Raw genomic sequence first — 26,460 nt, forward strand, 5'->3', positions numbered from 1 at the left:
ACCTTAATATATAATGAAAGAATTCAAAATTATGGAGCAGTCTATCTCCATGATAGCAACCTAAATTGATAAACAAGTTCAAAAAGCACTAGGTGACTTAATGCTTGATTCATTTATGTAGCATTGATGCAAAAAATATTGTTTTTTTTTATCTTGTTTCATATAAATCACCAGTCTTTTACAAAAGTTCTTCAAATTTTGAACCAATTACTATAACCTTGTTTAACTAAATTTGGAATGATTTACCAGTCTGAGACAAATTTGAATAAAACAAAACCAGTCAGGTAACAAGATATATGATTGGCCAATTACAGTCAGCCTTTTAAAATACTTGATGTAAGTAGATTTTTATGCTCAACGAAAACTGCATTTTCAAAGAATTTTCTGGCAGGGAAGAATTGACTGTATAGAACAGCCCCTGTGTTATAGAAGAGAAAAAAGTTCAACTAAGACAGAGAGGAAACACTGGTATATATTCTGAAGAATATTTTACACAAGATAGAAAAAATCCCTGAAGAGTATACACCTAATTTGCAAGATGAGATTGATAGGGAAGGCACTTGTAAAAGATTGCTTTTAGTGATAAAATGAGGAAGATTTCCATTGATGGCATAACCAGACAACAAATATACCTGCTGCTTGTACCTTTACATTTAGAAACAGTCTTACCTCATTTTAAAGCTTGTTCCAAGATTGCAATATAAGATAAGATTATTTAATTTCTACCATGAGTTTTAATACAGCTTGTGATGGCAGCAGGTGAATGGTTACACAGAAATTATGACTGCTTGATCTTGATCTCTTCTTTCAGACTGTGTAACCATTTATTTCAAGATGCTTTATCTACTGTTTCATTTTAACATTACAATATTGAACTGCTTGCACTTTGGTAAACATTCCAAGTTTCAGTCTTAAGTATCATAAAAATATTCAACATCAAAATCATAGAAATATTTGAAATAAATGCCTCTATAGAAGTTCCCTTGGACAAAATCTACATACCATACCTGTGCCATGCCATGCCTGTGTATATACATGCACCTCAAAACACCACTGCTTTTAATTGCATAAACTAATTACTTAAATGTATTTAACATTAAAACGATTAAAAATTTCATGACATGAAAATGTCCTGATTTGAATTTTGAGGACATAATTATGCAACAAATTGGTTAAAAAAAGTAAAAATTTTGGAGACGTAAACATCACTCTACTACCATGATGAGACTGACAAAGGTTTACTATTATTACTGCCTGCACTCAGCAGATTAAATAAAACAAGTGGAATCTGGTGTTAGTTTAATATACCAATTATTGCATGATGAAACAAACAAGTTTTTTAGATGGTAGACAGATAATCTCCACTGATAGAAATCATATCTTACCTTATCCAGACATCATTGCTGAATAATGCATGAGCATTGTACCAGACTAATCATTCTACATCACATTAGTACCTCTTTAAATCTTGTGCAACAATCAATCAGACATTTTTTCCCCCACAATCAACCAATCAATACATCATCCTTATTTGTCAATAAATCAATTAATAAATCAATTAAAGTCAACATGAGATCTGTTATTGACAAATAATCATACATGGCATCAGTACAACTTATTTTTTTATGAATCAATCAGTTAATCAATCAATAAATTAATCAACCAACCAACCCAACCAAATAATTGACCAATCAATCAATACTGAGTTTTTCATCAAGAGATGCATGAGCATAGATACTGTTTTCTTCAAAACAACCTGTCAGTTGTCATTTAGCTAATTGGAAATGATTTGCAGTTTTCTTGCATAAGATTTTGGCATACAGTATGCAACTGTGCATGCAGATGATAGGTAATTGATGATTTAATGCAACATTCATTAGCAGTAATTTCCCCCCACTGAGAAATTTGTCAAAAAAACAAAAGATGAAGTCTTTGTTTGCAAGCTTAACTACCTTAAGAAATTAACTGACAATAAGATAAGAATGACACAAAGAGTCAGATCAGCTGGGTTAAATACCATGCAATACCACTGGTCAAGAATATGCATCATTATACCAGAGTACCTGTTAAGATTCATTGAGTTAATTGATTTTTAATAAATGACTATAACAAACATCAAAACAGACATTTGTAACCTGCCTGGATAGAAAAATGACATCTACTCACCATCAAACACAGATGTCATAGGGCAAATGACTTTGGCATTTTGTAAGACAGAAAACTGGTGGAACCTGATGTATTTATAATGATAATTTCGATACTTTTCTGTTAGTTCCTGTGAGTAAACAGTTGTCTATCCGCTTCCAGGTCCATCAAATTCCCATCAAAATTACATAAGTAACCTACACCATCACAGCAAGTGCTTTGAAATTCATTAACGAGACATCATGGGATAATACACAAAAACAAAGCAACATTTCATTGCTAAAATCAATCAATTACAGAAGTTTGGTATTTACAAAGGAAGTAATTGTTAATTAAAGCTAAATAAAGCTGTTTTCCTTCTTAAAAAAGGTGGTCTGTTCTTTAAAACAACACAACAAAAACAGGGTGATTTTATTGACCTAAAGTTTAACAATGTGAGTCTATTGTACATGCCCTGCTACACAGGATAGGATGTTAAAATGTCATGATATGTCTATTTAATTACAGTTTCTCTTTATCCTTGAGAAAACAAGGTTTAACATTATAATTAGACATTAAAATAATATAAATAAGTGACCTTTACAAGAAAATGGCAAGATGTGGCCTTTCAGTTCTTCAGACTTTTTATTACTATTATTCCTACTACATCATATCATTTCTGTCTTAATCTTTCTTTGTGGGTCAATCAGGCACAGTGAAGACACAGACCAAAGAGGATAAGTCACCAGAAATGGTGAAGCTTGATTCAACAAGAGAAGACAAAATAGACAAAAAGGAATCCCAAAAGAATGCATCAATGGCAAAATTGGAAACTTTGCAGTTTGATATGATTAAGCCTGTCCATGGAGGTAAATGCAAGCCACTGACCATGACCCTAGCACTGGCTTAAGCTGTATTCATCATTTTAACATGAAATGGTGAAGACCTTTATGGTTCCATCTTGCAAAAAGGCCTGTAAGAAATACGAAACTGCTGCCCCTACCCCCTCCCCAATTTCCAGACAACAAAATAATAAATGCTCCATATTATAAGCCGTCATTGGACCAGGAAAACATCATGTGCCCTGGTTGCCACAATATCATTACATCAAGTTACACCTAACATATTACCAACAAACTTATATAACATGCTATATTTTTAGATCAACAATTGAAACATAATTTAGAAGATGCTAATCTGTCTTTCTAATGTCTTTTTTACTTCATATAATAATCCCCCAAAGACTTCTCTCATATTAAAACAGCCAATAGGTATATCTCTATCTATATACACCAGCAAAACGCATCATCATATCAAAATGTTATCTTCCCCAATCATCTACATATATTTAGTGCCCCCTACTGCTATATCAAACATAGAATAGATAGAAAAAAAATCTCAGAAAATCCTGTTTCATTTGTTACAATATCTAGTAAGAGATACAACAAGACAAGAATTGCTGTGGAACTAACTTGAAGTCTTAGCTGTTTCAGTTTTTTTTCCTTTAAAGAGTTCTGTTTTATGTAACATTTGATCAGATAACTGAGCCCAGTGAATAAATCACATGCCTGAAATACAATTATGAAGCATTCAATCTTAAAAGTATGAAACTTTTGATAATATTTCAACCATATATCAGTAATGTTAGGCAGTAAATTTTACGAGTTACACATCTTTGTTACTGAACCTGAAACCTCTGATTTGGAAAATGTTTTAAAACTTACCAAAAGGTATATCATTTTTTTTCCCACAGAAAAAAAATGACAGAAAAAAATCACACACATCAATAACTTCAGCAAAAATCATGCAAGTCCTTATGAAACCCTGAATAATCCTAAAGTATTTTCCATCACACCTGGATAAGCATAAAGTATCCGAAGTGCCCTCCCAGCAAGAATGTCCAAAAAAATCTGAACAATAAATGACTGCTGAAGTAACTGGAATGAGCAAAAATAGTCCTGAACATGTAAAAGCCTGGTCAGCACGTGTTGCTGGTGTTGTTTGCATGAGAGATCCTCATTCCACAACAGTGACAAGATTGTAAAGGACATGTGGTAAAGATTTTCTTGGATTAACTACAGTAAATAAACATGAAAGACATGTCAAAGAGGTTAAATAGAATTATCCACACCCCTGACCCTTGACACATCCCCTGTTATAGCAAAAACACATCTGAAAACCACATGTATTATTTTACACTGATTTTGAAAGTGAAAGCTGTTTTCTTCTAATTATTACAGTACCATTCCACTTTGACACTTTTATGTTAAATCCTTCCTGAAAATAAGTAAGAGTCCACAGTATGTTCACAGAATGTTTCCAAATTTCAACTGACAAAATTTTATTGAAGTTTGACTAATAAAATATGTCCATGTGGCTGTTTTTGTATTTGTGGGTGTGTTCTGTCATTCTAGAACCTATAATGCTTTTGCAGAGAATTTCAGGAAACACGATTTGCCTGGACTAGGACAAATTATTCATGACACTGATATCTAATCTGCCATACGCTCTGCCCATTAAAACTGTAAATCAGCAATGCTGAGTGAAAGCTTATGCAGTTGGCATAACACTGCAAAGCAACATTGGCTACCATGGTTTATATGTTCACTCAAGTGTGTAATTTTTTCACAGCATTTTCTAATCTGTGTCAAGTCGGCCCCCAGCATGTCAGTTTCACTTGTATCCGTTTATTACTGTCAGTCAAGAAAAAACAACAGGACGCTGTGTGTCAAGCATTTGGCTCATGTTTGATGTGAGTAGGTCTGGTCATGCATGCTTGGGAAAATGCATGCCAGAGGAGGCAAGAGTATGAAAACACAATTTGATACAGTAACGGTACAATGCCAAAAGAACAATGCTGTTTGACACTCTACAGTCAGTTACTCCTCTGTCTTATTGCTAATCATACCTTTACTGTTGCACAAAATTCTGTCTTTAAAGGTTAAAGCATGATCTATTGCAATGGTGAAAACAGTTAATTTTATAACCATTTGAATTGACTTAAATTGCGTTAAAATTCTTTGTAAAAGATTAATTAATAACAATTTTATTATCAAAACAATTTTTCATTAAACTATGGCATAAGCTAAATTTGTAACCTTGAATAAAACAAAAGTTATAGTAATTAAAAAGGAAAAAAAGCTAAGGTCAATTATCATAAGTTAATTGATATAAAATAGAAAAAATTGTATTCCCTATTAAAAACATTATATGTAAACATGAACAATTTTTACTATGACCAAGTTTTAACGTTCTTGTATATGGCTTGCAGCTTAAAAAGTTGCAAATTTTGAAAAACACATATTGAACAGAACTCCTTAAGCGACTGTGAATCATACAGACTGAGTAATTTAAGCTCCTTTAATTAAATCCCAGATAATGTAAATACTTAAATTCATACCATGTAATTCATTATTTACACCAATTACAATTAACATTTAAATGACCCTCATAAATTAAGCCCATATTGCACACAATTTAATCAAGCTTTAATTGCAACAGAAACAGACCCTACAAGACGGAATGAGTCAATTTGAAGAACGTATTTGAAAAATATCCAATCAGTAAAATTTTGAATTTTGGTAGTCAAAGATCTTAATTGCGTCAAAAATATTTTTTGCTGAGCCTAACTTACTGTGCTCAATAGTTGCTTATAGAAATGTTATCAATAGCTAAGTGAAAACAATAACCAATTTTACCAGACAAGGACTTCATTTTGCTTAAGAGGGAAACAATATCTTAAGTTTCTAAAAATCTTGAACAATTACTCATAATAATTACAAAAAAAAATTTCTACAGAAACCTGGAAAAAGTTTCTACCTATCGGCATCCATGGCATAGAATTTTTGTTCCCCTCATTAGAGTCAATAATGATGTATGAGCTGTACAAACATCATACATTGCTTTTCACACTTGAAACAATGCAAATCATGATAAAAGAACATTTGCACCTCCCTTTACTGGAGAGTATTCTGGATCTAAGAAAACTATAGTTATCTTGATGAAAAAATATTGTGAGAAAAGTTAACAACTGCTATTACAAATTTACACCAGTCTTTAATCTTTGGGTCATCAAAAAGAAGTTACTGACCACCATGCTACCTGAGTAACCAGACAAAAGGGTTGTTAATTCTTATCAATTGCTGGTCCAAATTATAAAAATTTAATTTGAAAAAAAATTGTGCCAAGCTGTTTCACCTAAACTTAGGCAATAAATTTTCTTATCGCATAAAAAGATTTTTCAGACAAATTCCTAATATTGCAGTTATGAAGAAGTTGATTACAGTTTTATTGGAACTTACAGTATCTGTAACTTCAAGTGCTCTTCAGTCTCAATCAGAAGCTTGTGGAGCTTCTCTTTGATCTAGATGAGTTACCTTTCAGAAAATTATGCATTCAAATAACTTAGATCCTTCCAACAGACCAAGAGTATGCATATAAAATCATGATCAAGCCCAATTTTATGTTGGATGTTCTGTTCAAGCTTTTTGGAACATTGGCAACTTGTTATCACTTGTTGGGACAAAATTTGGCAACCATTTCAACAAAACAAGGTATTTTTACAAATGATTCAATAGAAATACAGATTCCATATGGAATCAAATTGATACAGATCAGGTAGAGGTCACTATTCAGGAAGGAGTGGTTAGTCTCTACTATTTCCAAAAATAACCCAGTGTTTCTGTGAAACAAGAACTATGTCTCTGAAAGTTGTTCGAATATTATTAGTCTGGTTAACAGGAAATCTTTACTGCCAAATTATATTTCCTAATTAAAACATATAATAAGAGAGTTTGGTTAACCTTCTCAATGCCTAAGTGCTAAAATCACTTCTTTTCTAAAAACACTAATGAAATCTTAACAAAACTCAAGATAATTTGATCACTCATTTTATTTCCTGATACATTTTCAGTAAAAAATGGAGTAAAATGTTACTGGTAGTTGACAATAGTAGATTATACTGCAGTCTTTTGTTATTTTCCTTCTGCCTCTTTAGGATTATTGGTTGTGAAACTTTTAGTGTTGAGGAAAAGGCTGGTGCTATTGAGGGTGTGATAAATGTTGCTTCTCCGATATCTCTCATGAACAGACACAATAAAACTTTGTTAAGTCAGCAATTTTTTTCAAATATTAGTTTTCATCACTCCAGACCAGATGGATGGCTCCAACCCTAAATTTTTCTACATGTAAACAGGAATACACAAAAAAGGAAACTATATTGGTCAGAAGACTTAATTAATGTACTAGAACTACAGTACAGTACAATGTTCTCAGATGCCTGTTAGGCACTGACCATTAACAGGTTAATTGATAAACTCTGCTCACATATACTATTCACTTCATAATAAACAGCAGTAATAATTTTCTAGCCTGTCCATTATGGCGATGATAATTGGGGTTATATCATAACAATGCATGTGATAATGCTATCACAGTGTATCACATGCCAGGGGATATGTAATCTGGGGTCACCTACTGGGTGATAATATACCACAATGGGCAGCTGTAGCAGATATTTTCAGTGATAAGGGGCTAACTAGGCTTGACAGGACCTATGTAATAAACTAGTATTTCTGATAGAGAGAGATTATAGTGCCATCCAATGGTCTGGGCAACAAGAACTTCAACATTTACCCCATGCATATATTTGATCAATAGGCAAGCTACAAAAGATTTGCACTGTGGCAATTATATGCTTTTTTCATTTCTTTCATTTTGCTCAAAAATGACTTTTCAGTACTTTCAGCCATTTTTATCACTTTCAGATCAAGTAAGTGAAGGGCTAGACCTAGATAATTATTGCTTTCTGAATCCAAAAGACTTGACTCATTTTCTTTTTCATCTGTCTCTGCTTGATTTTTGTAAAAATAAATTTACAAAATTACACCAACCATCTATATTTCCATACCTTTACAAACTTCTCACATTAAACTTATTGAAAAAAAAATGCAATCTCATCTTGAATGCTGTAAAACAGTGACCATTATGGTAATAATTGTATAAAAACCTTTTGAAAAGGCAAACAATATAAGCTCCTTGAGAAAATCTCTTTTGACAATTTAGTCTATGAAAAGAGCAAGGTGTATGACAAAACGTTATGATCGGCGTCCCAATCCACCATTTTTCACTTTATTTACCAAGCAATATAGATACAATCTTTATGATCATCAATATTAAGATTTTATTACCAATTTCTAAATAAAATTCACCTTTAAACCCCAAACGCTTTTGATGTTTTGGTGACATGAAGAATGTTTCACTGTGATACAAAAACTGTGGTTATATTGTTACCTGGGGTATACTGATACTGTTGCAATGGACTGATTTACATAATATAAATGTTCAAATATAATACAATCTAATATCAGACAGAATGTTTATATATATAAAAAAAATCTAGAAATTATGCAAACGGCAAAAAAAAGGGGGACCATCAATCTCTTCAACCTTGATCTATTATTAACTTTTCATTTCAATTATAAATTATAAAAGAAAAAGACGATATTATTTAAGAATGTGGTATACATGTAATTAAAGCAAAAAAAACACACAAACTACATGACACGTTATTAATTAATACCCAAAATATTTTCCATGTATGGACTTTATATTAATTTATCGTGTGTAATTTCAGCGAAGAAAATTAAAAAAAAAAAGAAATAGTGAAACTTACCTTTAGTATCATAAAATCCATTGTAATTTAAGAGCAAGAAAATCCAGAGTTTTAAATTTTGGCAAGTAGCATCCAAACTAGTTCTGTGGTTTATACATTCCATTTTTTAGGCAATCTACCCATCGTATGATATGAATTCAACATCCTTTTCATTCACTTCATTCAAAACAAAAATGTTACTTGAATAAATTAAACAATATAAAATTACTCCTTTTAAGTTTTTTTTTTCCTTTTGATAATTTCTACTTACATCTCAAATAAACGATTTCCATAATAAATCTGGTTTAATCTAAAGAACACATGTATCCAGAATTTCTTTCCTTTTTTTTCCTTCAATTTTGTTACATATAGCAAAATCACAGTATAAACTTTTTTTTTCAAAATCTTCAGAAAGGCAACTTTTCAGAATGTAGTAAAAAAAAACCCTCCTAGTGAATCTGAACAAACTAAAAGGCTGCTGGGTAATATATGCAAATGAGCAACTCTACCTGCGGTAATGCCTGATAAATCAGCTGTTTTAGTTCTGTTACTGTATATTATTAATCCTCTAAGTATCCTGCCATCTCATGCAATGCTATTTCACAGGCAACACAAACAATTTGTCGAGAAAAAGTAACGAGGATAAAAAAAACATCACCACAAAAAAACCCTAAACCTACTAAAATTGCACCTCAAAATCAATGAGTTTCAAGTTGTCTTTATATTTTGGTTTGCAGAATTTCTCACAGGTAACAATTTTCTCTTTTTCATTAATTTTTTCCGTTGTTGAAATCAGATAGGTTAACGCAGGTCAATCAAATAAAGGAAGATCCTTATAAAGACTCCCAATTGATATAACCTCCTTTTCATCCACTTTGAAATGTGAAAATTTCAATAATGTCTAGCCACTTTATCCATTTATTGTTAATATAGAATTTCAATAAAAAAAATTTAAAATGATATTTATTCCGCCGTTTATTCACAAAATTGTATCATTCAGCTTTTTTTTCCCAGTAGCATTTCACATTTCAATACCTGCAAATTTTCCAATTTGATGTAATAGATTTGTAAACTTACGACAGTTATTGTTAATATGGCAATGATGTGATTATTTCCTGGTCATAAAGTTTCTTAAAACCCAGTAAATTATTTTCTATTTCTCCAGCTCGAAAATAATCATTAGCATGAAAACTGTGTTTAACTATAGCCTCAAGCAAGTGAACAGACTGGTATACCTCATAATTTTCTACTTCTAAGAGACTAGATAGATAAAACAGCTGCTTCGATGAACACACATGTATACCAGTCTATGTTCTGGATACCACGGCAACAAAACTCATCCTTAAGAATGGTACTCAAGAAAAAAAAACATTCATGCGTTTTAGTCTCTGATAAGAAAAAAAACCAACAACAACAACCCAGCTATGGTCACAGTCTGTGAATCACTTTGTGGCAAAAAAAAACTGTCTTGAAATCATAAAAACATCTCATCTGGAGGGGAAAAATCCTTTCTTTAGCACACCTGACTTTAATACATACACATCTGTAAAATGATACAGTTTTCAAATAAACAGATGAATTATAACTTTTATCACAACAGTTTAGATATGTATATTTTTATATACACATATATATACTCAATCTCATTGCTTCTCAAGAGCTGATTTAATCCGTAAAAAAATGCATAATATAAATTAATATGGCTTCACCTTCATTTTCTTCCATAAGTTAAAATTTTCTTATAGAAGACCGATAAGGGTCCATCCAATGTGTGACAATCCAAGGGTTTAAGTTTTAAACCAGTATGGCTTTACAATCAATGATTCCCCTTAATTCAAAGAACTAATTTACTCTATAAAAACAATAAGTTAAAAACCAAAATTCACTATGTCCATGTAAATTCAGACTTTTTTTCAACGATTATTTAACACCTCCACAATTTCACTTAATGAAATTTATTTTTCACCATATACACTAGCATTACACCATGCAGTTTTATTATGTAGTGCTTAAATTTCTTAACTTACACTTTGGCAAAGTTTCTTCATTTTATTAAAAAAAAAGTTGTTTCTTCATAAAGTCAGCATAAATCCTTGATGATTTATATAAAACTATAACTTATATTCAATGGGGTTTATTGTTTACTTTCAACACTTTCACTAAAAACTATCAAAGTGTATAAATCCAATACTGTATTATCCTTGAATATCTAAATTTTATATCTTGAAATCTTATTAAATCATTGCCGTACTCACTAAAGTATAAAGTAAAACCCCAAGACCAAAGATAGTCAATATCCTAGTAGTTATTGAAATAAATAAAAACGCACGGACATCCCTTAATCTCTACTGGTCGTAAACTATTCAAAATGACAAACTCATCATAATTTCGCCCTGAAGGCTTTACTAGTGCACTTGCTTCGAGTGAATCGTAATTACACGAGCCCGTTTCCTGTAAAATACACGCACTTCTAATTTTAATACCTTGCCTTGAAATATACGTTAATAGTACATCTTCATTGTTGAAAATAAACCATTAATGGCATACTACTACAAAGGCAGCATTACAAATTCATTTTTTTTATAGTTTTATTTCATAGTTATTTAATGGTTAATGTTTAAATACACCTGAATATATCAAGTAAGAATTAAGAGACGAAGAGTTTGTATTACATGGATATACCCTCCATAACATATAACTTTGGTCTCTTGATGCATTAAAGCAAAGGATAGGCTAGAAAGTTCAAATCCCAGTAGGATCCTTATTTTTGTCTACCACAAAACACCATATAAGATAGTATTTAGTATATATGTCAATCTTATCACAATAAAGAGCATCTGCTATTTCTGAGGGCTTATGGAAAAGTCGCAAGCTTTCATAGATTTATAGATGCAAATTGATGAGGGGATCAGATACACTTGCTGTTAAAGACAGTTGCAGGTGATGAATCTGATTACGATTTTGAAGATTTTTTCTCTATTTTGGTATCAGTTTTAGCAAAGTTGATGAGCTCTAAATGAATTTGTCCTGCTGTCATTTTTGGATCTGTGCAATATCATTTTCAGAGAATATAAAGTTGAAAATTTCATGTTAGCCAAAGGTATTGAGCTTGGTCAGACTGCCTGGATGTTCAGGCTGGTCTGACTTGGTACCTGTGCCAAGGCTTATACCACTTCAGGTTCCAGCAGGTTGAGGATTTACAGAATTTCAGCCACATACACCAGCTGGGAACATTTTCTAATAACTTTATATCTGAACTCTATAACAGTACTGACTTAAAATAATATGGCAGTTGCTTTCAGGTGTACTGAAAATAGGGATTTTTTCTTAGCTGTTGCTATCAAGCATTATAATGTCAGGAAAGCTGCCAGTTCAATATTACAATGAATTGTAGCACAGATGTTAAATCAAAGCACAGAAGGCGCTGAATTTGTTTGGGGGTCAGAATGTCAGAAAGGTGAAGGTTGTGAGATTATAAACCAATTTGTTTTTGTATAGGTCCACCAATGCTTTTCAGTGTTTTAATTGTAGTAAATTGGCTATAAGACTAATTGCAACACTGATATTCAATTCAATGTTTGTTTGACTTGAACAATTTGAAAAAAAAGAGTTACCTTAACTGGGATTTGAACTCCAGACCTCTCGTTTCCTAAACGAGCGCGCAAATCCCTCGGCCACAGTGAAATTATATATTAACAGCCTGAAGAAAACCATTCTTTATTCTAAATTAGGGTTTTAACGACGCTAACTGTTGTTTAACACAGATGTAAATTACCATGGAGCTTACTATAACCATGTATATCTATAATGAATAAAACAATATTAAAAATCTTCGACCATTCGGGAACTATTTTGCTTGAAAATTAATGCGTCTGTCATTTGACCATCATTACGCAGTGATCTCCCCTGAATTTTTCGGCGTTAGTGTACATATAAAGGGAATTAACCGCTTCAAAAAAGCGGACTACTTTCGGCACTTGCAATTAACAGCATCAGAGTCTGAAATTTCGCTACCATTATTTGTTTGGTCTGACGACCCAAACAAATAAAAATAGTGGCGCTAAAAGCAGACCTTGCCTTGTACAGTATGCTGTCTAACAATGCTAACTTGACCTTAATTCAAGCAAAACGTGACCTACATTCCTTGTTTAAACTTGTCTTGACCTTAATTCAAGCAAAACGTGACCTACATTCCTTGTTTAAACCCTAAGTACCAATGTGCTTTCTTATAATCATATAACACCTCTTAAAGTAAACTTATTTCTCAGACATTAAAAAGTAGCGCAAGATTCCAGACAGGAGGGAAATTAAATTTCAAAACTTAAAATTCAATTAGATCTAGGTGCGTAAGAATTGGGTTTAGGTGCGTAAGAATTGGGTGTCAACTCCACATAAAGAAGAAGACAAAATTTACTTTACTAAAATTTAAAACTAATGCAATAAAGTGAATTGATGTTGAGCTAATAAGTTTTGCTTTCAGCAAGAATTAGTTTTATGTGTTGTAACACAAACAGTGCAGTGAAAATGTATTAATTTTACCCTGAAGGCAGTAATTATTCCAAGAAACAATAGAATAGTTCTATACATATGTAGCAGTATCAACAAAACATTCTCACCAAATGCATGCCATAGTCTCAAACAAATTTGTGTTATGATAATAGTCACCAATTCTTTTACTAAAATAATTCACATCTATTAATATTTTCTATTTCCAGTGCAGCAAAATTAATGGAAACTGATGACTTGACAAAAAGTTAAATGTCACTGGCAAATTGAATCTTGTGAAGTTATGGGATTTAATTTCCATGAGGAATTTGATCATCAGTTCATCTGACAACATAATTTGGCCTTGTTTCTGGCTTATTAACAATGTGTCCCATATTGTCCTCTTTGGCAGAAGTGAAGATTTGCTCATCTCTATCTAGGTGACAAGTCTGCAATTATAGACCTGAGAATGTAAAGGGTGAAAAGAAAAGTAACCAAATTTCACATGTTAATGGATGCTCTGCCTATAACACAACTAAAATGTTTTCCGAAGCATTTTAGTAATGTAATAGTACATAACACTTAATTCCGTTCCAAAGTAATCAGTAGATATGGGTGTTAAACAGACAATACTTCTCAAAAACTTGTCTTACAGTCACAGTAGCTGTTTCTAGGGAAACTGATGGCAAGTCTAAATTAGAGACAAGTCTGGAGAAATGTGACAACTTGGCAGAATTTGTGGCGAAATCATATGGGAATAACCAAGCATTTGTGTACCATATTGCTGGAAAACATTACTTTGACATGGCCTTAAACCAAAAAAAAAAGGACTGAAAAAAAGGACAGAAAAAAACAAAACTTTCTTGCCAACACTCTAGAACTCAGGTAACAAACATCTTCAGTAAACACAACATATCTCAAAGATATCATGTAGATTACCATGTTGTCAACTAAAAAACAACACTAAATCTGAGATGTTTGACTTTTATGATTGTGTAATCTTTTTGATGTTTCTTACCTGATTTTATCACAAGACAGACTCAGAGATGTCATAACCTGTACACCTTTTTTTTCTTACATGCCTTTCTTTATTTTTTTTATAGAATTAAGGTTTCAACCTACAAGTTTTATAGTCTTTTACCTGTGGTAGGTTTGATATTCATTTTCTTTTGGTGTTCCGGTGATGGAAGGGGTTGGATTCTAAGTTACATTGATACAATAACATTAATGTCATCTTGCCACTTTCGATCTTTTACTGGTGTCAGGAACAGCACAGGTGTGTTTCTATGCATTATTTCACTCAACGGAAGGTTTCATCAGGTTTCTGAACCTTTTAAATCATTTAAAGGGACTCCACTGAGTTTTTTTTTAAATGACAGGCCTGAAAATATTTTGTTGAGATTTGTAAACCATTTTATGATGGTATGCACAAATAACATTTGCAAACTTTCAGATCATTCACTCACTCTTTTTCAAGAATAATCATTTCATTGTGAAAAATTAACCCCAAAATGAAAAGCATTGAAACACTTATAACTCAAACTGGACTAAGAATGGCACAAGAATTTAAAGTGCCAAGGTTGATCTTTTTAAGAATTTCAAACTTATGTTTTCGAGCCTTCTGGACCTCTATGGAGCTCCTTTAAAATGAAAAGTTGACAGTCTTTCAAACAGAAAATGTAGATTCATTGACATTCCAAACATTTTCAAATTAGCTCCACATGTATAACACCTGATGAAGAAGAGGAGGAGGGTGGGGATGCTTCTAATAAATATTAATTTACATTTTATACATAATATGAACATCTTATAACATGTCAAAATGTTGTAAAACAAGATACCAAGAGTTTCATGTTGGTACAAAATACCACAGTAGGTGGAGATGGATTCACCTATACTTTACATACCAATAGAAAATGTTAATGTCATTTATACATTTATTAGACAGACTGAAATTTCATCTGCTACAAGAGTCTATTTATCATATCTTACATACAAAACAAACTTTGATACACGAGTTTGATTATTTACAAGGGATCTAAACAAGCTTCTCATGTTTTCTGAATTTTGAACAGTAAAGAAATAAGGTTGATGACATTTCTTATTCACTCTAAAACTTGTGAATACTTTTTTCAGCTGTACGCTTTAGTTTTCAACTTTGATGATACATGTTTTTTCATTTTCATCCTCAATGCTACATTTGTCACACTCATTCCTAAAGGATAAGGACTCATTTTCACTTCTTTCACTCTTTGGTTTAGTCTCTTTGCTCATTAACTAACATTTCTTTGACAGAATTTTCCAACAAATTGTTACTAAGTCTTGCAAGTTTTGTCTTTACAACTGTATGTGGCAGGAAAGTCCCCCCCCCCCACCCACATATTGCAGCAAATATTCAAATACTATTTTTAGGACTCGCTAACTTTCCAAATCAAGTTGTTAACCAAAACAGGAACATAAAAACAAACAAACTTAAAGTGCTTCTGTGGTATAATGTGGTTGCTTGCTACAATGAATAAATGATAGCCGTTCCTCACTTATTTTGTATGTTTAACCCCTCGTTTATATCTGAAACAAATTAAGCTCTGATACAATATTTCTATTGAAGTGGCCGCTAATAGATCAAAGATTATTATTGAGCATTAAGCCACCTTCGGCCATCGGTCAACTTTTCGTCAAATCTAAAAGCACTTGAACACTTTATCGTGATCATGTTTAAAGTAAGTTACACTAACCCGAAGTATACAGTAAGAAACTTATTTCAGCAAACACTGAATGAAACCTTTCTATTTAATCCCTAATCAGCAAAGGTTCTCAAGTGTCCAGCTTTTAGAAGAATGAAATAAAACTTACATATTATAGATAAATAGAAAATAATACCGTAATAGTCAACAAACATTTAGACAGTGTATGTAGACCAAATAAACAGTCTCACACCTTACAGTACTTGCCTTAATCCCTGATTAATAAAAATTCTTTGAAGTCATTTGATCCATAAGTCCAAATTGAAAACAGAGTCGTTGAGTCTTAATTGATAGTTTTCTTAAAAATGCTTTTATCTCAGTAAGGGCAGGGTAGTTTGATATATGGTATGAAATAATATAGGCTTATATAACCTTGATCCAGTTTAAACTGAAGGTCACAGGTGCTACCTGGGTGCTAGTTTCAGCTGGAAATAATGTATGGGCGGCACCCCAAAGAAAACATTCCAAAACTTTATAAGAGCATTATTTCAACTCAAAACCAATGAAATTAAGGTAAATAGATAGATAATCAGGAAAATCTATATGTGTAGAAATAACAGCAAAATCGAAAATAGTTTAAATGCGAAGTCAGACTGTAACAAACAACCAAACTCTCAGTAGATCGCAAATTCATCACAAAATAGGATATGAATATTTGCATGATACCGTACTTTACCGAACTTTATTTCTAATGATATAAACCTAAAAAAAGTTTTGACTGTTGAGATATAAAAAATGAGGGTGATGAAATAGGGTTTTTTGATCAAGTTTAAAAATCTTTAAAATTGGAAACTTCTTTTTTTTTATCTTTTGTTGTACTTTAAATATAATCTGCTGAAATTTAATTTTTCGGGAAAGGGTTGCAATTATTATTGCAGTTTTAATGATAACCCATTAAAATTAAAATAATTTGCTTTAGTTAACAAAATTTGTTAAAAAATTTTTCGTTAGGAAAAAAAAAAATACATGTAATTAATACAAGTAATTATGATTTAACACGTGAACTCTGCTAATTATCTCAAAACCTATTTACTTCCTGACATTCATAATTGACAAAACTAGGGATATAATTAATAATTGGTAATTACCAGCTCATAAACTTATCTTTCTGGGGTAATAACACAGGTCTTCATAGGTCAATACTTGATAAACGATAACTGGTTGGGTTTTTTTCTCGAACAATTAAGCATTTTTGATTGATTTTTACTTATCTTGGTACAAAGTATTTATAGGCATGCAACAATGAAGATCACTCGGTACAGGTGGTAAGTGAAACGTTTTTTCTGCATTAAAATTGACAATTTTTGCCTGTATAATTACTTTTTCTGCATTCCTAACATTTTTAACAACAGAACGATTAATGATGATTATTATTTATACTGTATAAATAATGTAATAGCCTATTTTTTGTAATTAATATCCTTTCATTTTTTATAACGCACAAGATGAAAAAATGTCTGCATTGAATACCCCATTTCAAACAAATTACTTTATATCAAATAGTGTTTGCATAGAGTTGATGAAAGATATTAACCTCTATTCTATTTCAAAGGAACAGCAAATGCTGCAATAGTATCAAAGGGCAGCAACTCTTCTATATCACTTAGGGATTTTAAGCAGTAAAGGGGCTACAACTCTGTTTGATGAGGCGGGGATTCTTAATTATCAGTTTGAGCATCTAAATTTGACTTTTACTTAAATACTAAATTTTAATCAAACAAGGACCTTTAACCTAACTACTGCTAATGGTGACATTGATTACCAAAATAAAGAAGAAATTAAAGATTAGCACTTACAATCACCAGAAAGCAGACATATACTTAGTGTGGTAGACTAACTAAATCATTGATACTGTTCAATCAACACCTTATCAATAATGCTGTAGTAGTGGTTTGCATTTCACAGATTTTAGAAGATTTTGCAAGATTATGGTCTGGCCGAAATCTTGTGAAAGAAATTAGGATAAGTGGTATTAGTTAATCAGATAATCTGTTCAAGTATTTGACAGGCCTGTTTTCTTTAATCCCCTTGTCTCAGGATTAAACAATCAGATCAAAGGATCACAATGACTCGAAAATATTATGGCCCATTTTTCTTAACTTCTGCTCCAGTATTAATACCAAAATTAATTTTAATACCAAATTACACAAATGTAATACCAAATATATATTTAAAAAAAAAACTCTCAAAAATAACAGAAAACAATTCTTAACTTATGGCAAAACAACTCCACTCTATCAATAGTGTGAAGTGATACAAACCAGAGTTGATAAATATCAAAGCTCATATCTGGTCAAAATGACCTTGAAGCTACTCCTCCTTCTTTTACCTATGTCTCAAACATTTTTTGTCATTTTTCTTTGACTCATGGCATCATATTTAAGAAAATACCATAATAGTAGCTTGCATACATTGTTCATTGCTGTACTCTAATACTCCACTCAAGACTGAAACATGATAAAACATTAACCCTTTACCTCATATATACGCGAAACAACGCACTTTCGACCCCCCCCCCCCTTTTAAGGCCTCAAATAGTGAAATAATGTCCTGTTTGGGCCCCATACACATGTTTTTGTTTGAGAAATGTTGTTTAAAAAAGTGACCACTTTTTCGGCGCGGCCCCCTAACCAAAAGGGGGTTGCCAGAAGGGGGATGTGCCCCCTTCTGTTTGGGGGGTTTGAAGGGGAGCGGCAGTCCACCTCATCACCAGGAAAATTTTGGACTTGTGAGAGGCTAAAAATGACCCCAGATTGATCATAAAGTAACGTGTAACCAACGCTGAAAAGCATTTGACTCTTATTTAATCTCGATCCATTAAGAAGTTGCAGCACTTTGAAATCAATTTTGATGGAAAAAATCAACGCAAAATAGTGATTTTTTGCAATTTTGAGATGTCCCCTCGTTGCCATGGTAACAGGAAATTTAAGCCTGAGCATTTTGTTACAAAGGCAATGGTCCAGTCAACATTTGTGCTAAGTTTGATTAGTATTGAAGCAGTTTTTATAGTTTTATAGCAATTTGAACTTGTTAACGGGAGATTTTTTATTGAAAACAGCCATTTTTCACAAAATGCTTATGAAGTAATGGGTTAACCGCAAAGGAAACTTTAATTTATTTAATATATTATTCAACCTGAGAGGAAACTTAAATATATTAAAGCTTATTTTAGATATATATTCTATCAGTATTTTGAAATATATTTACGCAGTTCATTTCCATGACCAAAGTATGCACTTTTAGAAATGTTAAGAAATGACAAAAAAAAAACCTTCTATTTTCATAAATGTAAATTGCACTTATTTTCTTTGAATTCTTACAGATAAAAGTGAAATGTTTTTAAAAAAAACAACTTTAGGTGGTACATATTGTACCATGTTGTAGAAATATAGATAATATTTTTTATTTTGAAATTGTATATGGCAAAACAAGAAAATTAGACACTGATCTATGACAAATATTTTTGTCTTGTCAATTTCAAGTTAATCAGATATTGTCAGAGTTATATAGTAGAAGGTAAACGTGTCACAAAATAATGCATGTCAATTTCTTAAATATCAAACAGAGTTATAATATGATACGTAAAATATAAAAACAAGACTGTCTTTTATTTGTACCTTCCTATTGTTTCTCAGAGGCTTGAATTTCAAAATTGACAATCAGAGTCACGGAAGTGATTGAAAGCCAAGCTCCTTGAACATAATCACTTCTGATTGACATGTGACACAAACAATATGTAAATGCACTAGAGTGACATGCTCTTGTTTGTAAAATAGTATACCAACTTACAAAATAAGTTTTTTATTAGTCATTCGATCGATTTGCGTCAAATAAGGCGCCAAATTTTTAGGCAGATTTGGCAGGCAGGGGTCGCATGTCCTGCAAGTCTAGTCAAAATTTTGATAACATGAACTTTCTACCTCCTGCCAAGAAGAGTATTGTGTTATTTACACACCGAGGTCTTAGTTCATTGTATGGGGTGCACTAATGCCACTAACTGAAGGAAGTTTGTGACCAATGCACTGATATATCATTGGATTCCTATCAAAATGATAAAATATGATCAGTAGTGAGTTTTTTTGACACTAGAATAAAACTTTACCCCCTCTCTTCCGATATGACAAGTGACACTGTTTAAAGATCCAAGTGTAAAATCATATTTAGATATCCGGTGTAAAAATTAGTCACTCCTTCCCTTATTTTCCAGCAATGTGTAGGGGAACACGGTGTTCAATAACTGTAGGAACTATACTGTTCAATAACTGTAAGAACACAGTGTAGATTACGTGGGTGGCTGAGAGAGAACACGTTAATACGGGTGTTCACTTCAACTGTTCACCAAATTACAAAGACACTACGACACAGTCGTAATGGGCAGCTTCACTAAGTTTGGGCAACAAAACAGATGCAATTCACGCGCTATATTTTCCACTTTTATTCCAGAAACAACACGTAGTCTAAGGAGTATATAGTGTATCTAACGTATATAGCGTAAATAGCGTATATAGCGTATATAGCGTATACAGCGGTTATCTGAAAGTTAAACAGTTATACTTCCATTAATAACAATTAAAACAACATACAAAGAATACATACATACTTACAAATAAACAAGTCACATATATAATTCATCCTTAACAAATACTGTGGGAATCCTGCTGCTAGTAATGTTAACAAATTAATTAATTGATAGAATTACAGATTATTTACTTTTACATCAAAGTTTTAACTAGGATACAGCTTTATCTATCTTAACATAAAATTGTTAATGTATTTACCTTAACAATAATAAATGTAATTATTTATGAACAAAAATTATTTAAACAATAATTTTCCCGAACGAAGGCAAATAAAAAACAAAAATAAACTTACTGAACAATGGTATCTGTGCCCGAAACTTAATAAATAGAAATTCACAAGATTTGTACTTCACATTCCGAAATCTTATTTTCAACTGCGCCTTGGAAAGGCGGCAAATCTTGCATTTGCATATAATTATTATTTCTAGGGACAGTTTTGACCAACCAAAATGCAGGAATCTCCCTCTAAGAAAATAAAAGTAAAATTTGATTTTCTAAATATGGGGATCATTAATTACTAGGGAACGCTTAGTCTTGGCAGGGACCAGAGCGCACTAAAATAACACTGCGCTGGACAGTTGGCATGATTTATTGAAATCAAAACAATTATCTAAACATTTTAAACCGGTCTCTGATAATTAAAACCAGCACCAACATTCGGAGTCTGGAACACAATGTGTCAGTTATCGTAGATAAAAAAGTAAAGGTACCAGCAAACTAAAGGAAAAGTGCCAGCATACATTATCTGTATTAGTCTTGCACTTTCAACAACTGCCTGACATATAAGACAATACAGACTTTCTCTGTTAGCTTAAAGAAGTGTTCATAATGCTTCCATGAAATCTTTCACCGTGCTAAAAGAATAATATTGACTATGAAAGACGTGTTCAATTTCTTCAATGTCCTCAAATACTAAATTTAAGTTTATGTTCTCATGCATAAGGACAAGATAATTAATCAGAAAAACACATTTAAAGGCATCATCAAAGTGTAGTAATTTTTTTAATTCTTTTTTCAAGACAACCACATTTCACTGGTCACAAATTATAAACCACTTTTCTGAAGTTTTAAAGTAGTTATTTTCTGTGGTTTTTACTATACTATCTCAAATAAAAATCAGTAGATAATAGAATTAGTTGTTAACAATTACAAGGCACTTTGATCTCATAAAATAACAAAATGACAAAAATCACAACCTAATTTCATTGCAATAAACGTAGTTCAATCTCAAACTGACAGTACAGGATTATTTAGGGGGCCACCCAAAAATATGCCAAGATCCGTAGAAAAAAAATTATACTTGTCATTCAATATAAATATTATTAACTGACTTTTAGGTATTTTTGCTATCATCATTCCTTTAGGTTATTAAACAAAGGTCATATTCACTTTCCCATGAAAGAAATAGAAATTATCATTCACAGTCAAAAGCCATAATAAATATATTAGCTAAATCAACATTATGGTGGTAATTTTAAACCAAAATTGGTAACAAAACAAGATGAGCCTTTCAGATATCACTCTAATGACTGCGTGGGGACATTCAGTTTTCATGGGGACACATTTTCATCAGATATCAAACTATCTTGGCCAATTACCTGTTATCTTAATTAAGAGCAAATGACCTGTCCAAATTCAGTGTTCTGTTTACCCAATGATAAGCAATTATCCATGAAATGCCATCTTTTGGCAATAAAACTCCATAAAACTGCAGTAAAGCAGTGTGTGTGGCCCCCAAAAATTATTTCGCCTCTGACCAATGTCTCACATTATCATGTAAAATGGACCCCCATCCAAGCTTTAGTGCAGGATGGAGGGCATTATTTGAATAAAGCCGGAGGCTGAGCATGTACAAAATAGCATTTCATTTTGAATTTATGGTTTAAGTCGCGTATTCAAAGGTTTAAATTTCCCGCTATATCACGGACATGCGCGTGACTACCGGAAGTAATAACCGGAAGCATGAAACACATGTTTTCACTCATTTAAAGAGTGTTTTTTGTTGCAATAAATCAACTAAGGGAGGGTTAAAACCTCTCTATATTATATAATAAGACATTAATCACATACTATGATACTATACACAAGGGAGGGTTTGTACATGCTCAGCCTCCGGCTTTATTCAAATAATGCCCTCCATCCTGCACTAAAGCTTGGATGGGGGTCCATTATTTTTCATCAAGCCTTCGGCTTCACATGTTACAAAATAGCATCTTTAAAGGCAACAAAAAACAAATATTTTCCAAGTTTAATACCCCAAAAAATATTCTATGTTCCAAAAACAGCATCATTATAAGAAATACCAGATTCTAAGTTTCTACAATAAAACTTATGAAAATTTTTAGATGATTTCCAATCAGCAGTTTTTAAAATCTCCCTTATTGAACATCCTTTATTATAGGCAGCCGAAGCTGATGCTCCTCTATAAGAATGTGCCTTATATTTAGTTATATCAATCCCTGCTAACTTAACACATTTTTTAACCATCTTGCCAAGTGCTCGAAGAAACAGCATTAAAGGTAACATATGAAACAAACACCTTTTTACTTTTTCTAATATCAGCAGTCTTTTTAACATAATAAAGTAGAGTATGCATTGGACATATATTTTCTTCCAGATAATGCTCTATCCTTATAGAGTAATATTGACCTGTCTTGGATGTCTTCAAAATATCCGTGAATGTGAAAACAACTGCCTGTTGTTGAATAAACATATTGTCTAAAGTTAAAGAACACAAAGTCTGAGCTCTTGGTGCAGTTGCAAGAGCAATCAAGGCTAAGGTTTTAAAAGTTAATAATTTCAAAGATAACCTAGATAATGGCATTAACTTTTGTAAATAACACAAAACAACAGAACATCCCAAATCATTATATAACGCGGTTTAGCCGGTTTATGTAAAAAATACACTTCTCATGAATCTTACAATCATTTTGTTGTCACTGCACCATGTATTTCCCAATAAGGACAATGTTTGCATTAACATCGCTTTATGAAGATTTATAACGGAATAAGACATACCAGATTGAAAATAAAAAATACAGGTAACTCACGACTACACCTTCAGACGAACAAATTGGACTGGAACATCTAATAGAATTCCACATATACCATCTTTTCCAGGCACTGCTATACTGTTTTCTTGTGCCCTGTGACCAAGATTCTGCGATGAAATCTGCAACAATTGATGAAATTCCCTTACTCTGCAGGCTTTCCCTGATAAAACCACTCCAATCATTTTTAATTTTCTTCCTAATGGGTGTAATGTTCCATTGTGCGGCAACACTAGAAGATCTCTGTGTCTGGGTAACCTGATAGGAAAATCACAAAAGGTTTTCAAGTAGAATAGGGAACCAAGGTTGTGTGAACCAAAAAGGAACAACCATTAGAGCTCTATCAACCTCATCAATAACAATTTTATTTAGTACTTTCCAATTAAATTAAATGGAGGAAAAATGTATGGTATCATATCCTTCCATGATAATGAAAAGCATTAACTGCGTAAGCCCCTGGTTCGGGAAACCATGAAACAAATTTAGGTAAGTGATTATTAAGTCTAGAAGCAAAAAGGTCTATGTTAGGCATAAATGTGTGTCTACATAATCTTTCAAAAATATCTTTTTTCAATGTCCATTCAGTGAATCTGAAAAATTTCTAGAATAATAATCAGCACTTTTATTTAATTTACCAGGGACATGTACAGCAGAAATATATATATTTCTACTTAAACACCATTCCCATAAACATTTTGAAAGGTCATCTAATTCCAAAGAATTCATACCACCAAAATTATTTATGTAAGTTACCACTGAAACAGAATCTGAATGAATCTCAATATGAATATCACAAAATTCATTGTAAAATGCTTGCATGCAGTAAAAAACTGCAAGGAGTTCCAAATAATTAATATGATAACCACATTCCTGATTTTTCCATCTGCCTTGTGTGTGCAAGCCAGAAATCAGGTCTATTCCACCATAACCTTCCATCGACGCATCTGTAAAACACCTTCTGGATACAGAAATAGGCCTGATTCTTTTACCATTTTTATTCTTCACGTTTTTTAACCACCATTGAATTTCATGGATACTTTTCGTAGATAAACTAACTTTATTATCAAAATTCATATTTTGACCTAAACCTATCAACTTTTCTCTTTCAAGGGCTCTCTATAATGTAGTGGCCCTTCTAAAATTGCATAAAAAGAACTAACTATCACACCTATAAAAGATGCCAACTGTCTGACCAAAACAACCTCATGTTGCAATTAAATAGGATGCTTTCGACATAATTTTCTGCACTTTTTCATCAGTCAAAAATACCTTGAACTGAACTGTATCAATAATATGACCAAAGAAAATAATTCTCTGACAGGGATTAGTACAGACTTTTTCTCATTTATAGTAAATCCTAAACTCTGTAATGTCTTTGTAATAGTAACCGTATTATTCAAACACACATGTGACAACTCATTGAAATTAATAGAATCATCAATATAATAAGAACAGCGTATATTTTGCTGTCTAAACCAAGCAAAAATGGGACGTAATACTTTAGTAAACAAATATGGGGCTATTTTCAAACCAAATGGTAAACATACAAATGAGTATAAAATAGAATTGAATGAAAACTTCAAATATTTCCAGTGTGAAGGATGTATAGGAATAGAGAAATATGCATCAGATAAATCAACTTTTGTCATAAAGTCATTTTGTTTTAATCAAATCCAAAACAATAGAAAATGTTTCCTGTTTAAAATGACTATATTGTACGAACTCATTTAAAAATCTCAAGTTTATAACTGGTCGAAATTTATTATTAGGTTTAGGAACAATAAATATTGTTGAAATAAATTGATCAATCTCTGATTCTGATTTAATAATTGCTCCTTTTTTCAACAAAACTTGAACTTCATTATGAACAATTGCTTTTTGATCTGAACAAAAAGGAATTTCATTAGGAATGCTTCTTTGAAAAGGATTTTCATTAAAATCTATCTTATACCCCGAAACTGCATTCAAGATCCAAGGATCTGAAGTAAATTTTTTCCATACACTTAAAAAATACTGTGTACGTCCAACTTGACTTACCCTTTCATTTATTCCTGATCGTTTGGGGCACTGGCTGTAGCAGAAGCCAAGGCACCTCTTCTCATACCTCTTCCTCGTCCGCCTAGACCAATCTTGAAAGATTGTCCACGTAACGGATACGGTCTAGTCCTAAAACCAGAACGCTGATTGTATGTAGATGACTGGTAGCCGTAATTACTAAAATTTGAGTTAACAAATCCTCGACCAGAGCGTCTACGCTGGACACCTCTATAATTGCTGTAAGTATAATCCTTACCAATGTACGATAAAGCATCACAACTTTTGACTTCTTTTGAAACATCATCACCAAAAAGTTTGGTTGTTATAGGCATCGAAATACTACACAATGAAGAATACTTCTTCTTCAAATACGGTCTTATAAGATATCTCCTCCTCAAACTGAGGTTGTATTGCACCTGACCCAGAACAGTAAACAGGTCAGAGAAGATACATTTTGCCTCATTTTTCATAAGATTGTTCTTTTTCACAAACTCAAGCAACTTAACAACTGGACCTAGGCCCGAAACCACAAGATTTTGTATGTCCACCATAAACTTATCTTGAAAATGGGCTCTTTTGTCTAATGTTTTCCATATTTCCTGGTTAACAATGGGCGGAATGGCCCTGTCACAATTCTTAGGTACTTGGTACTTATTCAAAATAGAGTCTAAGTCACACTGGGCAGTAAATGCCGTGTTAATTAAATTGGCCAAGGACTCATTCACTGGCTCACCTTTCTCTGGTATCTTTAATTTGGGAAGATCCCATGTATCACTATCCGACTCAAG

The 26,460-nt window shown here is 32.3% G+C and overlaps 1 protein-coding gene across 4 annotated transcripts in view; it reads right to left on the reverse strand.

The window, feature by feature from the left end:
* The window catches only part of LOC132756051 (E3 ubiquitin-protein ligase PDZRN3-like), a 204,068-nt gene that overhangs the window by 75,549 nt on the left and 102,059 nt on the right, over positions 1–26,460 (reverse strand). Inside the window, exon 1 of one of the 4 annotated variants that reach the window (XM_060747025.1) lies at positions 8,798–10,368. The exons of the other annotated variants lie outside the window; for them this stretch is intronic. Within the exon in view, the coding sequence (XP_060603008.1) occupies positions 8,798–8,818 (21 nt within the window). The 5' untranslated portion in view covers positions 8,819–10,368. Of the gene's footprint in view, positions 1–8,797; positions 10,369–26,460 lie in introns of those variants that run through there. 4 annotated transcript variants of the gene reach the window in all.

The sequence above is a fragment of the Ruditapes philippinarum genome, unplaced genomic scaffold (genome assembly GCF_026571515.1).
Source record: "Ruditapes philippinarum isolate M1 unplaced genomic scaffold, ASM2657151v2 ctg149_1_1_1_1, whole genome shotgun sequence".
NCBI lineage: Eukaryota > Metazoa > Mollusca > Bivalvia > Venerida > Veneridae > Ruditapes > Ruditapes philippinarum.